Raw genomic sequence first — 17,110 nt, forward strand, 5'->3', positions numbered from 1 at the left:
TGAGTGAAGCTCTATGAGACTTTACTTAGGCACAGCAGTGAGCTAAATGATAATGACAGCATGCTAACATGCTCATGACAATGTCAACATGCTGGTATAGCAGGTATAATGTTGATCGAGTTCACCATCTTAGTTTAGCATGGTATTATTCTAACATTTGCTAATTAGCACTACGCACATTGCACAGCTGAGGCTGACGGGAATTTCATCAGTTTTGCAAAGATCTAACTATTAGACAAGTTCAAATTTTTACCTGAGGATGGTGCTGCACGAATAGTAAAGGGATAAACAGTGTTATTACTGTTCAAGATAAGGGGAACATGAACCTGTGTACAAATTTCATGACAATCCATTCGATAGTTGCCAAGACATTTCACTAAAACATTTCACTAAAATGTCAGCCTCATGGTGGTGCAAGATTTCAGTGGTGGTCTGATGTCACTAGCATGGCAAAAAGTTAGTCTTGCAACTAGGGCATAACAGTACAGACACATTTTGTCTGGAGATGCTATATTTGCCCCATGAATTGATTAATACTGAATATGGCATGGTCACGTTTCTGATATTTTCTTCCTTACCTATGTCTGCAGGTTGGAGGGACATCGATGGCCGCGCTCCACGGCAAAGAGGCCAGAAGGAGGCACTAGACCAGCTACTCGGACAGATAAAAGAAGCTCACCGCCACTGTGTCTGCCATGGTATCAACGACTTTCTGATAAATTTGATGAGCATGTTTACCTACAAGACTGTACAGTAATATGATAGCATTAGTGGTTTGCGTGACAGTTTGTTGACCCCCAGTGAAACCGAAACCCCCAAACCTGATATTGATTGTGACTTGATGTACTCATTGAACTACTGTAAATATGAGCATATGTTGTATCTACTATATTATGTGTTTTAAACTACCATTAGGTTTAACTATGGAATTACATGCAATAAATTCTTAGATAGAATAACAACTTGAGACTACATGCCTACAAATACACTTGACCCTAACCTTAAGATCAGTACTGGTATCAGGTGAAGTAAAGTTGAAGCTAAAGTGAAATGTACCCTGGACTGTGGTATTAGCTTCTGGCATTAACCTGAGCTTCTGTCGTTTTCACTGCCCCTGTCACATTTAAACAAACACATCTGCATTTTTAGCCACCGTCTAGTTCATGTTTCAGAAATATTCTTGGTGTAAACAAACACTAACCTGAGAAATGGACGGTTCAACTTGCAGGTGTAACACATCTCACCAATTGCTGTGTTTCATCTCACCTTGACAGACACTTTACAGTCTCAGGCACGACAAGTGCTTTGGGGGCCGTACACCCTAAGACAGCATGCCACCTCAAAAATAATACCCTCCCCTCTGTCTCAACAACCCCCACCCCCCACCATCACCACCACCTTATGCGTCTTTCCATGACTCAGCCCTTCCTCTGTTGAAAACTTCTCTCTTCGTGACAAAGTGCAGATCAACTTCTCTCACACTCAAGCTGTTTATATCTCCAAACACTGCTGGCTGTAAGTTGGTCCCATAAGTGTCAAAACCTGTCCACACTGACTCTTTTACATGATGGCAAACTGCATTTAACATTGAGCAAGCTGTCTCTCTTTTTCTCTCACACCCACATGCCCAAACACACTCACCCACTTACTATTGTCCACTGTGACCAGACCATATTTGCAATAGGGCAAGATGCAGTATAATAGTTAGTATTGAGTGGCTCTTGGTTCTTCAGACGGCGACTGATTGAGCTTGAGAGTTCAGGCACGGTAGCCAAGGTGGCGTGTCCCGGGGTCATGTTTGTTATTCCTGTAAGAGACGAGTCTTGGGCTGGAGTCAGGAGAGGGCATAAATTAACACTGACTACTGCTACCTCCCCCCTCCACCCCCCCACAAACCGCCAGTCGTCCTGTCTACTGTCCATACATATACACACAGAGAGATAGACAGGCACACACATAGATACACATATACATGAACAGACACAAATATTCATGTACATGCTCACTTTCAACTCTGTCCTCCCACATGACCATGTGCGCACCCCCATCGCTTATAGCCCATGCCACCTTCTCCCTCTTGTCCAAACACTATTAATTAAACTTTGAAAGAGGCCTTGAGTAACACAGGCACCCCAGCAGTTGGCCCTACTTGTCTGTCTTACTCAGTGTCAAACAGGGACTGAGGCCATGAGGTCTGGAGCTGAACAGACTCGCAAGTGGAGAGAAATTGTGGAAGGTGAGAGGGGTCGAGGGGTGCTGTTTTTTCTCGTTACTCCGCCTCGACTCTTCCACCTGAAGAGAAAATTAGTTCTTTTCGGGTCCTGAATGGGGGGATTTATTGACTTTAAGTGGCCTGGGGCTGGAGTAAGATCACCTGGGAGGGGAGGAGAGGGGAGGGAATCTGTGAAGGGTTTGGGACTCAAGGTTTCTAATGAGTTGGGAGGTGCGTTATCTCACCAACAGGCGCCCACACAAACACACACATACATATATACACACACCTCCCTCTCTCGACTCCAACCCCCTCCAGGCCCACTAAAAATAAACATGTCCCCACAGACTTAACTGACCTCCCTGTCAGTGAGTGGCAAAGGGTTAAGACACATACAGACACACACACACAAATTACTACAGCTCCTTGGCTCCACTCACATGGCTGTAGCTCAAGACATGCCATGCTCCAGCAGCTATAGTATGTGCAGGTAAACACACACACATACATATACACACAGTTAGTGTTCCTCTGGGACTTGAGAACTAGTGGTTCCCTCAAGGCCCATAGTCTGCTGTTGGCAGCTAGCATGACTGTCAAATGGTGCCGTGCCACTGAAGCGCATGAAATGTCGAAAAACATTCCCCTCCAACCATGTTGTTCGACGTGTCAAGTTTGTTGTTAATTAAGTAACGGCCTGTTACTGGAAGAGATATTTGTAGAGTTTGTCAGCTCAGAGGTACTCATTGGTGTCAGCAAGAAAATCGGACAACAGTTTGTCATAAGTGCTCTGATTTTCAGCATCAAGAGCATCAGCATACTCATTCAAAAGAAGTAATCTGACTCAGTTATTCTGTAGCTATGGAATTAACTAAATCCTTTCTCTCTCTCTGTCTTGTCCACATAGAACAGTGCAAAGCCCCACCACAAGGCAGGAAGCACTCGGTATCCAAAAGTCTGCGCCACCTCTTCCAACCCACCAGCAAATTTGTTAAAAACTTGAAAAGGTAAATAATCTTTATGTCTACCATTCATCCGTGAATGTTAGACCTTAATAGGAATGGAACTGTAAATACTCGTACAAGGCAAGATCAGTGCGTCAGTTTATTTTTTCATTGAGGATTCATTTTGTACACAACATATGATTTTCATTACTGAATATCGAAGATACAATGGCTTTGTGTCATGAGTGTGTCATGATTTCCTTGCCAGCAATCATCGCATTTTTAATAATGTGTTTGTATTTTATTTACCCCCTTTGGTGCTATAGTAAAGGCCTCCGTAGTGTTTCTACTAAAACAGACGTACTTTTCCTTTGTTACTTTCCAGAGGTCTCTATCTGACATCCATACTCTACAGAGATGACAATGTGTTGGTGACTCCAGAGGACCAGATTCCTATTGTTGAGGTTGAAGATTCTTACTCCAGTTCACTCATGCAGGACTTCCTCTGGTTTACCAAGGTAGATAGACTGACTCAGAAAAAGAAACATACACCAGCAAAATGTGCTAGATTTCTCAAACAATTGACCCACTGCAAACCCATTAATACAATCATTGCATAACTAATAAAATCTATGAAAAAAGTCTCAAGGTAATGAACTAGTAGACATGGATTATTTATTCAATAAGATTATGCTAATAAATGTGTAGTAATTGTGTGATTTTGTTTGTGTGCTTTCCGTCCCTGCACCAGGTATCCTATCTGTGGGAGGAGATTCCCTGGCTGCAGCAGTGTCTCAATCCCTCCCAGTTGTCCTGTTCCTGTACTCTGCAGACACGCCTCAAGATGCTGCAGGCTGTGTCCCATCTACAGGTAGTACAATGCTTAGTAGGCTCACCTTCAGTCTCACAAACTATTTGTCACGGAAATTGTGAAATTTTGGCAGTTGTGGTAACTACAACCTCATGATCTCGTGGTCTGAGAAATTTTAGTGAATATATACCCTCATTCTATGCTTTTGTGCCTCTGCAATAAACAGAAAGAAGTAGTAGTACAGTACAGTTATTATCTAATGTCTCTTCTCAGGGAATGCTGGGAACCCAGGATCTTGGTCAGGTGTATCTTGAGCCAATCAAAGACAAGCATGGTAACGCCTTGCTGGTGCTCCTAAAGGATATGAATGCCTGTCCCAACCTGGATGGGGTACGCTGGACGCAGCTTTGTAAACTCCAGCTCCAACGTAAGTCCATCTCATCCCCTGAAGAGCCCACGGCCTTGGACATGCTCCTCATCACTCTCCATGTGAGTCCCACAGGAAGAGAAATTCGGTTTTGGTAAACTGGTTATTTTTGCTTTTGTTTTGGAGACAGGCTGCTTCCACAGCAGTTAGGAATGGTAGGAGGGTATGTCAACAGTGGTTGTGGTTTTTATCAGGCTCATTCTTTGCATTTTTTGTTACCCAGAGATTTACCAAGATGAAACGGTGTAGTGTAAATCACTTTGTCAACAACAAAATGCCCCAATTCATTCGAAAACATTTATTTATTGAAATTGCTGTAATGTTTTTAAACCCTCATTCACAGAAAAACCAGTAAATATGAGGCTCCATGGCTAAAACAATAGGACTGTAAATTGAAATGTGCTTCCAATTACGAGTGCTGCCTGTGTAGACACTCGTTATTTAGACAAACATTAATCATTATGACTCTCCACTTCCAGTTGTCACCTTCTTTGTAAGGACACATATTGAATTAATTTGCCACAAATCTTGATTCCCTGCCAACCCATCATGAATGTTAATCATCTCAAAGTCACTTTACTTCCAAGCTGTTCAGATAGGCACTGGTATTTTGATGTGAATTTCAGCGTGGCGTACATGATGTTGATAATCTAGCTAAATGTTGTTATTTTGTGTTTTGTAACTAACTCTGTGTGGATGTTTTGTGTCACAACGGCCACAATCTGGAACCAAACCACAAGCTGATTTTGTCTATATAGCCCGATAAACTTGATACCATTGTTGCAATGCTGTTTTGTCTCCAGTGTAAGTTGGTTTGTCCTTGTGGTTCCAAAACAATGGTGGAGACTCCCTTTGGCAAAAACCACAATTCACTGAAATATTTGTTTTGTGGCCAGTTATGAACAAATTGTATGATGAAATACATAAAAATTTGCTGATGGGCTATTTTGCAGTGCTGACATCCACTTTAAACATGTTGGAACAACTTTAGACTTAAGTCTCTCAATGACTAACAATAGGAAAACATAATTTAAATGAGTGTGAGGATGCTTATAGAGGCAAAATTAAAATCAGTATCGCCACACAATCAACACCAGTCAACACTACTAGATCGGCCTCTTACCTAGTTTTCTGTTCACCTGCTGTTCTCAGGAGAAGCTGGCGTATCACAGACGGAGCAGGAAGCTGTTGTCTCCAGGCTTATACCTGGGCTACTTGAAGCTATGTACATCAGTGGAGCAGATTAGAGCGCTGGTGCCTCAGAAACTCCCAAACGTCCTCTGTCACACAAAAATTCGGGACAACAGCAACGTGTCCAGGTGGGGACCAATGACCAATTAATGTGGCTCAGTGTACTTGGGATGCTCACGTGGTGAAGTGGCTTGAAAATGTCTGAGTTTCGGGCAAAACACAGTGTTTTGCATTTTGAAAGTCAGGAATTTTAACCAGAAACCTGACTAAACTGGCAAAACAATGGAAGTTGGAGTTATGAACCTTTGTTGTATTCCTGTGAGTGTGTGTTTTACATATGTTTTGGTTTTAGGGAGGAGTGGCAATGGCTGCAGGCCCTCAGCACTCTTGAGGAGTCGTTGGAAATGGACCATGATGTACAGAGTGCTCCACATCGCCTCCTACAGGACCTACGGAGTGCCATCAAGGACCTGATGGCCCACATCAATGTCCCTGGCAATCAGGTCAGAGTTAAGCCAGAGTCAAATTGAAAAAAAAATCAAACTGTGAATTCATAAATAAGTGCAATACGATTTTAAAGTCAGAATGCAATTTTTTGTTTTTGTGTGCTGTAATTTTGACTGATACAATGGAACCAGTGGAAACAAGCCAAGTTCCAGAGGCAGGCATTAGCAAAAGCTCGAGGCAATGAAAATGATTCCAAAGGATATTCAGCCAGTTCTGGGTAGACCACTAATTCTACATGATTTCTGTAAAAGAACAAAGTTTGAATTCCAGCACAATAGCAATCATTGTCCATATGGCTCTAACCTTTTACCACCCACTGTTTTACCCATGGGACACTGCTACTATGTACTATGAAAAGTGACATCAATATAAACAAGAATATATGCAGTATGTTAATATATGTATCGACAGATAGGACTATTATCAGGATGTAGACCTGAAATATCTTGTTTCCAGACAGAACGGATGTTAAAAAAGCTTTGAAACAACAAATAATGTTTCAGCGCTAAGGTACTTTTACCCTTGACTTGTTCCACAATGTATTAGTGTTTTGCAATAACCTCTAATTATAGCAAACCATGCAGCTGCCATATTCCTTACTTCTCATTCCACTATTGGAATTTCAAGATACTTAAACGAGTGAAAAGTGACTTCATGGTGGCCTAGAAGTCTAATATCCATACGCTGTAACTGTGACATCTGCAGTTTGAGTGCAAGCAGAGACTCAATCTTTATTAAAATCTATCAACTAAAGGCAGACATGGTTTAAAAATGTAATCTTACGGAATGAAAATTGCCCATCAAGCTAAAGATTAAGATCTCAATCTACACAATGTCAATATTTTGCCTCTGCTTTAAGGGTAGTCAGACTTACACAGTCCCACTAAGATCACGTGTCTCCGTGTGTCTAGGCACAGGACTTCCGTATCTACAGCCAGGAAGTTTTGGAGTTTGGGGAGAAAGTGTCCTTCTTGCTCCTCCTGCCGCCTTCAGATGAAGTGTGCACAGCCCCCGGTCAGAACAACCCATACTCCCCCCGATCTGGCTTCCTCACCCTGCCCCTGCAGATCTTTGAACTGGGTCAGTATACAAAATTTTAAGCAGAAACAAGGACATTATGTGATAGGTTCTGTGCATTATTTAAAATATTTGACACCAACTGCTTTTACTACATCTATATGTTTCTTTAGTTACTGGAACCGCGTTTTACTTTTTTTTTTTTTTTTTCTCATTGAATTCCCTTTCTCCCACAGTCCATTTTAATGCTTATTGCCCCAGTTTCATCGGCCAGTACTGCAGGGTGTCAGCTTTGCTGGAGCTGGAGTCACTCATGTCCCAGCAGGCACTAAGGGAGGCCTTCTCTGAGGCCGAGCTCCTTGCTGCTAAGAAGAAACACCAGCAGGTCCAAGAACACATGCAGGTAGGACCAGTCAGCCTGTAAGGACAAGTGAAGGGTAATAAAACATGCTCATCTGAAGTCTAGCTTTGTGTAGGGATTATGGACTGTAGGAAAAGTATTTTTGTTCTGTTTTTAAAACATCCAATCTCAGTCACTTGTTTCCAGGAAGCTGGAGCCAGATGAGTCTGACAAAGGATTTTTGTTGTGGTTTACTGTAGTCTGCTACTGAGATTCACTATTATGATCTCACTGACTGTACAACAGCAAATGGAGGAAGTGTGGCGGGATGCGAGGTGGATTATGGACGCCTTGCAGTATGCTCGCTACAAGCAGCCAACAGGAGGCATCTCCATAAGCTGGGTAATTGACTTCTCCAAGGAAGTGATGCCTGAGAAGCCTCCCTCCACCTCTTCTCAGCCAGACTTCATGCCCTCCCCCACGCCTTCACCCGAACCCTGCCGCAAGCACTCAGGTCAGACCAGAATCAACTTATACAACACAAACATGCTAGATACTGCAGTTATATGATACTGTTATACATTTAAGATTTCATATGCAACTTAGAAAAATGACAAGATTCTGATATTGTAATATAATTTTGCTCAATTTGCCTATTTATCAACAAGTAATTTTTCTCGCATCCTGCAGATTTTGCTGGACTCTCAGACGAGGAGGGCTCCTCTGAGGTCTTCCTCACCACAGACAGTGACTATGACTCCAGTCGGGCCCAGAGCCCCCGTGAGCTGGACCTGCTGCCCCCCTCACCTCTCTCGTCCTCCGCACCCCTAGAGCCTCGTGGCTTCCTGCGCAATGATGGAAGCAGCTCAGGAGGAGGGGTGTGTCTCGGCGGGGGCGGACGTGGAGGAGGCGCACTAAGAGATTCCACACCAGACGTCCTCCAAGCCTCAGAGCCACAGCACGGGAGGGAAGGTGAGCGGTGCGGAGTAGGGGGAGGAGTTCGGTGTGGAGGAGAAAGGAGGAGGGGGGCCCCAGAGCTGTTTGACAGTGACTTCATCCTGCCCAGTAGGCAGATCGAGCTGTTGCACATCACAGAGAAGAGACAGGCCTTCTGTGTTAGAACCAGCAGCCTGGAGTTTCCTTCCACCACCTCAGCCAACCACCAGCCTTACTCCTACCACGCTACATGCCCTTCACCCTCCACCTCACCACAGCAAAGGTGGCACAGGCCCTCGTCAGTGGACCGCTGTTGCTCTGCTGAGCGCTGCTTACCACAGCTTCCGCCAGCGCGTACGTTATCGGAGGACAGCGGCACCCAGAGACTCTCCTCACCATCACCTAATGCCCTCAGGAAAGGCTGTCATGCCACAATCAGAGTGTACCCACAGTATCGCACAGGCCTGCCGAGGGAGACCAGTGTTAAGGTATTGATATGTTTTGACATGGTAAAGTAACTTTGTTATTGTGTTTGTAACATGCCAGCAAAAGCTGAATGGTTTCTTCTCCTCCTGTGCTTCAGCTTTGTGTAACTCCAGGCACGTCAGCAAAGGAGATGGTCCAACTGGTGGTGCAGGAGATGAACATTGTGTCTCGACGCATGCTCGGTAGCAGCGGAGGGAGTGGTGAACAGGAGCAGTGTGTGTACTATAGTCCTGAGCAGCTGAAGCACTTCGGTCTTGTGCTGGTGGTGGATAACAGAGAAAAGTGGCTTCAGGATGACTTCTGTCCCCTGGAGCTCCAAAACCCCTGGCTGAGAGGCAAACTGTGCGTTCGCATTAAGGAGTATTCACCTCTAGCACTCAAACACAGCAGGGCCACCACAGTGTGATACTCACAGGAGAGAGAGCGAGTGAGAGAGAAAACCTGTTAAGAGTTCATGCCATGTGCAGATTCTCTTTTGATGAATGCGTATTGAAGTTAAGGAACTGTTTCGCTTGTACAAACTGTCCACAGACAGCAGTGTAAATTTTACACTATTTCCTCACTCAATGTGGTGTAACCGTCCACAACTGCAGCTATAACATGTTGTCTTATTTTCTGCTGTGTTCTTGTTATCTGAAATGCTCCTCTGAGAATCCGTTTCCATGAAATGTGTTCTCCTGTACATAAGACTTTTTTTTTTTTAACATCAGAGACCCTCATATGGATGCCAAATGAACATTAACTAAATGGAACAAAGAGAAAATAGTTTTTTGTACTGTCAGAAATCATTGGGAAAAAGATTGTGATGCTGAGCAAGATTAATGGAGCGCCGCTTTGACTTCTGGTATGATTGACACCAGCGCATCGTGCCGTGCAGGTTGCCAAACTGACGTAGGCGGCATCTTCGCCTCCCCAGCCACACAGGGGCACGGCTTTTCCTATGAACTCTCTCACTGTGTCATTCCCAGAGAGCTGTCAGCTGCAGCCGCCCGGCCCCATGTTCCCAGGATGTGGGCTCTGGACCCGGCCCAGAGGGCAGGAAGGAAGGGAGAAGTACAGAGGGGGGCTGGCATCTCCGCTTGGGGACGCAATCGGCCCAACGATTTGGCCCGTCAGCCTGTCACTCAACTGCTCTTGGCCACTGCACTGTCTTGTAGTGAGGCAGCCAAGCAAGGGAGAGAGAGCTTAACAGAAAATGAGAAAGAGAGAGAGGGCAATGAGGAGGGTGGAAGTTGCATCTTTTAGAGCCTGGCACTGGCTCTCTGGTGCTCTTTTCATCCGTTTTGCAGCAACAAATCCTCTGTATAATAGACTCAGTCATAGTGTAGCTAACTAATATGATCATTTCATCTCGTGAAGTAACACAAAATAAAAACCAGCTAATTTGGATTTTCAAAACAGAGAAAAAACAAGCAATACTTGACTCTTTTTGTTTGTCTAATTAATGGAAAAGCATGTAAACCTTCCAGAATTATGCTGAGTACATCTGAAGTACTGTAGTCATGCTGTGCTAATAGTTAACCAGTTCAGTGTTTTGTTGTGTTTGGTTCAGTGGTATTCCCAGATGCACCAGAAAATGGTGCCCGTCAGTCTAGAGCAGGGTCTCCCAAAGGGATTCTAGTGTGAAAGGGATGACTCAAGTTGTTAAGAGGCCAGACGTTTGTAAGCAAAGCCACACACTATATATTCCAAACTGTCTCCCAAACTGCTTCAATATTAGGACTTAACCACAAGAAAATACTTTAGCCCCAGTGACACGTGGAAGACTCTTGACAAAGCACCATGACCCCCACCACTGCGAGGTGGGGGTCATGTGACAAATGGAGACAGCTGTCAGTTGGCTAGCTTTTGCTCGGCTTGCTAGCTTGTTTACTTGTATTGTATAAGTGGGTAAACAGTGAAGAAGTGCATAACACAACTGGGTGGAAAAAGAAACGAAAAACTCTCTACACAAAGGGACATTTTCAAAATATAATCTCATAAAACAACCAGTGGTTGAAGAAGTTTTCATTCACTTAATCTGTAACAGTGTATCGTAATACATAAGCTGATCATGATTTGTGTGAAACATATTGATCTGAAAAGTAACTAGTAACTGTAGCTTTGGGAAAAAATGTAGTGGAGTAAAAAGTATAATACTTCCCCCTGAAATGTAGTGGAGTTGAAGTATGAAGTAGCTTTATATGGAAATACTCAAATAAAGTAAAAGTACCTTAAAAACTACATTCACTACAGTACTTGAGTAAATGTAGTTAGTTACCTTCCACCACTGAGAATAACATCATCAAACCCACAGTCAGTGTGATCAGTCTTTTGTGTGACCCTCATTTTGCAAGACGTAGCAGTCCATAGAGTTTCCTGTGACACTTTCTGTCTCTAATAAGTTGATTAATTACCAAAACTCTGATGCAGGTACTGTACGTTTCACATTAATTCTACCTACACAATACATCAGGCCTCTTAACAATCAAAACCATCCTTTTTAGCTAATTTTTGGGAACCTGTGCCAAGTTTTGCTTTCCCTTTTCATACTGCAGTATAGGGTCTTTGAAACCTCATAACATTACATTTTTGAACCTCGTGCATTGTTTACATTGATTTCCACCTCTCACACTTACAGAAACTTCAGGCTGTCGTGTTTTATTTATTTTTTTCTATCGGTTCTCTGTAAGCATATGATTAATACTTTTTTCCTGCTGTAAAAAGTCAGCCAAGCTCAGCAACACCATACCATTATTATAAGCTGCAGCATTTCCAAATGTAGCACCAGAAAGGTCCAAAAGAGGAGAGTTTGATGAGTGAAGTCAGTGGGCCTGGCCTCAGTTACTGTAGCATTCCAGGTTTACAGCATGATGTCGAACCTGAGACCGTGGGGGGGGGGGTTTAAAAACAGTGTCTCTCAAAGTGTTTACAGAGTTTAGTTTCCTTACACCTTTTAAGATGTGTATACGTGTAACTACTGTATAAAGATGTCTTAAGAAAAACTGATGTTATAAGTTGTAATCGGTTTTACTGATGGCTTGAACTTGTGTTAGAGCTTAGATGTCTTCTTTATTCACATTGTCAAAAGCGGTTTTTACGAGGGCCAACTGCAAAAAACAAATCACACAACCAGAAACCGAAGCATGTACATAGACAAGCAAGACCAGGGGATGAATGTACTGTATCTGCCCGAAAAGTGAAAGTAAGTGAATGTGGGGCTGGCATCACCACAGAGGTCAAAGGTTGGTAAAATTATAGGCAGGATTCTGTCTCTGGATTATTCAGAAGGGGAAGAAGGGGGTTTAAATTCCCTTTCCAGTCAAAAAATAAAGCCCCATGTTTACAAGGAGCTGTTGGCAGATCCATCAGGCCAGTCATGAAGGAGACATCACGTCACTTTTTTAAAATCTATTTTTATTGAACAATAAATGAATATTACAAAATAAAAGCCTTGGTTGTTTATGTGGGTTTTCTTCTCTCTTAACAGATTGCTGCACATGAGTGAGGGAAGTTTCTAACCTTCATGTGTGTCCCACTGAGCAATAACAACATCTTTTATGTAAATTTGACCTTTTTACACTTCCCGTTTGAGATATAGACCACTTATAGTACTTTATGCATTAACTGCATTACATTGTCTTAGTTCAAGAGCTTAAAATGCCACGAAGATCCATGATGTATTTTGGCGCACCCCATCAGCCATAAGGAGCCAGCAAGCTTATATTTCAAGTGTGTGCAGATCGGATTCTCTTTTGGGCTTATTCTTTTAGTTTGGAGTTTCATCCACACGTATGATACACTCCCTAAGGCCGTTCATTCATCTGATATGAATGGTGAGTAAAGGACAAATAGAGGGCACTCGTTCCTACACATGCTATACTGCAAGGACCTCATCAGTGTTTGCCACTCAGCCGATGAAACTGAACAGAGCTCTGACCAGAGTCTCACAGTATAACTGATGGGCATGGCCACATGAAGCTCACCAGGGATGAACAATGATGCTACTAAGGCCTATGGTGAGGGAGTGTTTGTACTGTAGTTTGTTTTTTATTTGCAACAGGTTTGAATGGCGTTTAAGGTTAGCATTAGTTAAATACTTGAAATAAAGACATCCCCTCCACCGGTTTTACGCTCTCAGTGCAATACTGTAAAGATGAGATATGCAAGTCTGTAGAGTCACACTTAGACTGAAAAAAGAAAACAAAGACAAATTGAGATGTCCTTTTTTTAAACAATTAGAAAACATATTTTCAATACCAGGAACATAGACCAGAAACAGTTTTATTGTACATGAACCTTGGAAAATACAACTATACACACTATACTGCTCAGCTCCTCCATCAGTAAAATTATGTGATTTGTTTTTTAATCAGATCTTATCAGCTGTATATATTAATTTAAAGATGTTCCTGATTTTAGGGCAATTTATTTTTAGGTTTATGATTAAGGCTAATAGGAACGGTGAACTTATATAAAAAGTTGAAAAAGTAATGAGTGCAATACACATTGTAATTTTCTGAATGGTCTGCTTTAATGCATCTCAGAAAATATTTTTAAATGTCTCAACTACTAAATTAACAGTTGGACTGTTTAACTCTGAAATCAAAAGTTAAAATGGAGCACTTGAATATAAATAAAATATTCAACATACTTACATACATATCTGTTTACACACTTATTTACTGTTGAAGGCTTGATTGTGCGAAGAAATATTTGATATTTGATAAGAAAAATCTAAGAAAGAAAAATAAGAGTAAAACTTTACGTGCAGTAAATGAAGACTGTCAGTGTGTAGCAGAGTATGCATCCTTGCATATGCATAGATAATCCTTTATGTTGCACTGCTCTGTTATTGTACAGTGTGTTGAAATGTTTAGTTGAATCCCGATCCCAGGGTTGAATTCTGGCTGGCCAGGTTGCTTTCAGCAGGCTCATATCACAGCGCTCCCTTGCTAGTGCCATGTGTTTTTTCAACCCTTGAGCAAATAAAATGCTGCATGCTTCCCTGTCAACAGATCCTACAAAACACTAATGTGCAAATGGACACACCAGCACACACTGGTGCATACAAGGCGGGACACACTCAGGAATCGTGATATATAGATGTGCAAATGGACGTGTATACCATGTAGAGTATTTACACTTTTGTACTATATCATGAAAGATCCACACACACTTTCCCAAGCAGCTTATCACACACAAATCAGGCCATAATGCATCCTTGCCAACACACTATGCCTTTAAGAGCAGACCTTTACCATTTATTGACAGTAACTTAAGAATTGTACTGGAATTCTAACACCTCCTAATTTTAAACCTTCTGACTCCAGGAGCACCTGAGCTAAATATAACCCCTGGCATATATCTGAATACTTATAAAGAAAACATTCCGAAAACAAGCTGAATAGTGGCTATTCATGCTCATAAAAGAGATTCAAAGTGGAGTATGCTGAGCTCAGGCGCAGCAACTCGTGACTCATCAAAATATCTGCAGCCAAGCAGCGGCAAATTGAAGTTGCATATCTGGGTGCATCATTTGATAGGTGATTTCATTGGCTTTTCAGAGGCTGTTAAGCTTCCGTGCTGGAGCTGGAAGAGTCCAAACCGTTAATTGCATGTGAGCCAATGCTCCAGCTTGTGAGTGGCTAAAGCGATACAACCGCAGGACAGCAACCAATGCATCTTGAAAGTGAGCAGGCTTCAGGCCCTGATCTGCTCCGTCTCAGAGTGCCCCACCTCCATGCTCTTCGACTTGACCCTCCCTGAGGTCGTTGAGGATTGGGGCCAGAGGCTTGGTCCACACCTTGGCCAGATAACCTTACACACACACACACACACACACACACACACACACACACACACACACACACACACACACACACACACACACAAATACACAACTATTTAGCTCACTTTACATGAATCAGAAGCACTTACCCAACATGTACACCTTTCTTATCTGGATGTTTGCCTGAGCATGTGACTCTGGACTCAGACATGTACTCATTCAACCAAACGTGTTCAACACAGACAAAACACTCCTTTCGTATGCTTTAAATTTAAATAGGTTCCCACTACATAAGTCAGTTAAAATGCTGTGACTGATGCCACAGTGGCATCCCTCTTTCTCCTCCTGCAGGGACAGATCACCTGTTCTGCCCCCTCCCCTGCCCCAGCCCCTCACATCCACCGCCAACCCCTGCCCCACCCTGCCTACCCCCAGCCGCCTTCAGCCTGGCACTTACTGGCGGATTAGCTGCGGCATATATGTACGTGTATGCTGGCATGTGTGCGTTTCTGTATGTGTGTGTGCGGTGGGTGGGAAAAGTGAAGCCTGCCACTGCTACATCACTAATTTCTCTCTCTCTTTCTCTCTCTCATGCTCTCACCCTCTCTCTCTCTCTCCCTCCCTCCCCAGGGCCCATAAACCTTTAAAGCACCTATAAAACACTTGGCAAGGCCTTTTTGAAGTTTTTATGAAGATCTGGCTTTATTGTTCCCAAGAGATGAGCCCCGCTCCGCTGGCGCCTCAGAGCTTTCTGGAAGTGCCAGTGAATTCTGGGGGGGGGGGGGGCTGTGCCGGGTGGTAGCAGAGGAGGGAGTCCCAGGGAAGGACAGGCTGGGAATGGGGGTGGGCACTTTGAAGCCTGTTTTTTTATGCCCCCCTGTGCATATGTGTGTAGTGCGTGGTGCATATGTATGTGTATTGGTATGTGTGTGTGTGTGTGTGTGTGTGTGTGTGTGTGTGTGTGTGTGTGTGTGTGTGTGTGTGTGTGTGTGTGTGTGTGTGTGTGTGTGCAGATGCAATGTGAACAGAAACAGTGACAACCTTATCTGTGGGTGTTGAGTTTACATCCTTGTCTAAGGTTTTAGATTTAAGACACATCAGATCAAATACATGATAAGAAAGGTCTAAAAAAAAAGCATGTGAGCTCAAACACAAGCATGCATGTGTTTCAGCATATGTGTTTCTGCGTATGCCTGTGTATGCGTTCGCAAACTGGGGCCAGCAGGTTGTGTCCTTGTTGTTTGAAGTGGGGCTCTGTTATTCTCATAGAGCTAAATGAATGGAGCCGTACCCCCCTCCATCTGTCTGATCCAGCGGCACCGGCCCTCCTTTCCCAAATCCCAGCTCTGATGCCCGACGCACCAGCCCCCTCAAAGGAACAGTTGGCAAACGGACGGCCCATTAAACAGGCAAGGGCGACAAGCCCTCACCTCTGAGCAATACTTGTAAGAGCAGAGAGAGAGTGAGTGACAGAGATGGGGGGGTTAAAGTAATTAAAAGAATTTAGATTGTATGTGTGTACATTATAGCTCTGAAATGCAAAAACCCAGTGCTTTTTAACCCTTAAATGTGTATGTGTGAGTGCAGTTTTCTGTGTGTGTGTGTGTGTGTGTGTGTGTGTGTGTGTGTGTGTGTGTGTGTGTGTTTGTGTGTGTGGCAGTTACAACTCAGTGGCTATGACATTAGCCATGCTGGTGGCTTTGACTGTGCCTTTGCCCTCCACAACCCTCATTGTCACAAAGGTGTCTATTCTCACCTTCTAATCAAGGCACTGGCAGGTATCTTCTTCTCTTAAAAGTCCTCAGTCGTCTGGTCCTCGTTGGTAATCCAGTTTCATTGCATGTTTGGGTAGAAAGTAGTAAATGGAAGGATTTGATTACATCACTTGTTTATGTATCAATCATTAAATGTGGTTTAATTAAATCTAGCCAAATAGCTCCTGAAAACCGAGGAGATAATTGATCATGATTCAATGAAGTGTCCATTCCTGATGATTTGAAAATGTTCTTTTAAGTAACAACATTTGTACAGATAAATCAGACACATCTGATCATTAACTACCTAACCTTAAAATGAATTCACGTCTTGACATTACACTTCTCCTGTTGGAGGTCAAAGAGAAACCAATTTACCTAGCATCCTTGTGGAGTCTAAGTGCAGCCGCCGATGCTTCCCGTGTCAGCCATTTGTCGTCGTCTGCACTGTTATGAACCACACTGATTTCTTTGAAAGTGTTCCAAACTTCCCTCGCCCACCCTGTGTTTGAATGCTGGGGAAAACAACAGTTTGGGTCTGCACTGAAAGCTGTTTGCATGCAGAGGAGCCAGAGGGTTGGTCCACAGACATCCAACGCCAATGACAAAAAAAAATTCCAAAGAGCAGACAAAGATGAGAGAAGGAAGGGGCAGTAAAGGACCAGCTGAGGGTATTCTGTGTTCACTTTCAGTATTCTGTGACTGGCAAACATTT

At 43.2% G+C, this 17,110-nt stretch overlaps 1 protein-coding gene across 2 annotated transcripts in view; it reads left to right on the forward strand.

Annotated features, from left to right (window-relative positions):
- LOC120794796 (ankyrin repeat and fibronectin type-III domain-containing protein 1) overlaps positions 1-11,163 on the forward strand; it is a 127,148-nt gene extending 115,985 nt beyond the window's left edge. For both annotated transcript variants that reach the window (XM_040136141.1, XM_040136142.1), the window contains exons 13-24: positions 591-698; positions 3,120-3,219; positions 3,542-3,674; positions 3,908-4,027; positions 4,241-4,456; positions 5,547-5,713; positions 5,938-6,088; positions 7,004-7,172; positions 7,346-7,512; positions 7,756-7,963; positions 8,140-8,873; positions 8,969-11,163. In XM_040136141.1, the coding sequence (XP_039992075.1) occupies positions 591-698; positions 3,120-3,219; positions 3,542-3,674; positions 3,908-4,027; positions 4,241-4,456; positions 5,547-5,713; positions 5,938-6,088; positions 7,004-7,172; positions 7,346-7,512; positions 7,756-7,963; positions 8,140-8,873; positions 8,969-9,277 (2,582 nt within the window). In that variant the 3' untranslated portion in view covers positions 9,278-11,163. The remainder of the gene's footprint in view (positions 1-590; positions 699-3,119; positions 3,220-3,541; positions 3,675-3,907; positions 4,028-4,240; positions 4,457-5,546; positions 5,714-5,937; positions 6,089-7,003; positions 7,173-7,345; positions 7,513-7,755; positions 7,964-8,139; positions 8,874-8,968) is intronic.
- Positions 11,164-17,110: the final 5,947 nt, after the last annotated feature.

The sequence above is a fragment of the Xiphias gladius genome, chromosome 9 (genome assembly GCF_016859285.1).
Source record: "Xiphias gladius isolate SHS-SW01 ecotype Sanya breed wild chromosome 9, ASM1685928v1, whole genome shotgun sequence".
Taxonomy (NCBI): Eukaryota; Metazoa; Chordata; class Actinopteri; order Istiophoriformes; family Xiphiidae; genus Xiphias; species Xiphias gladius.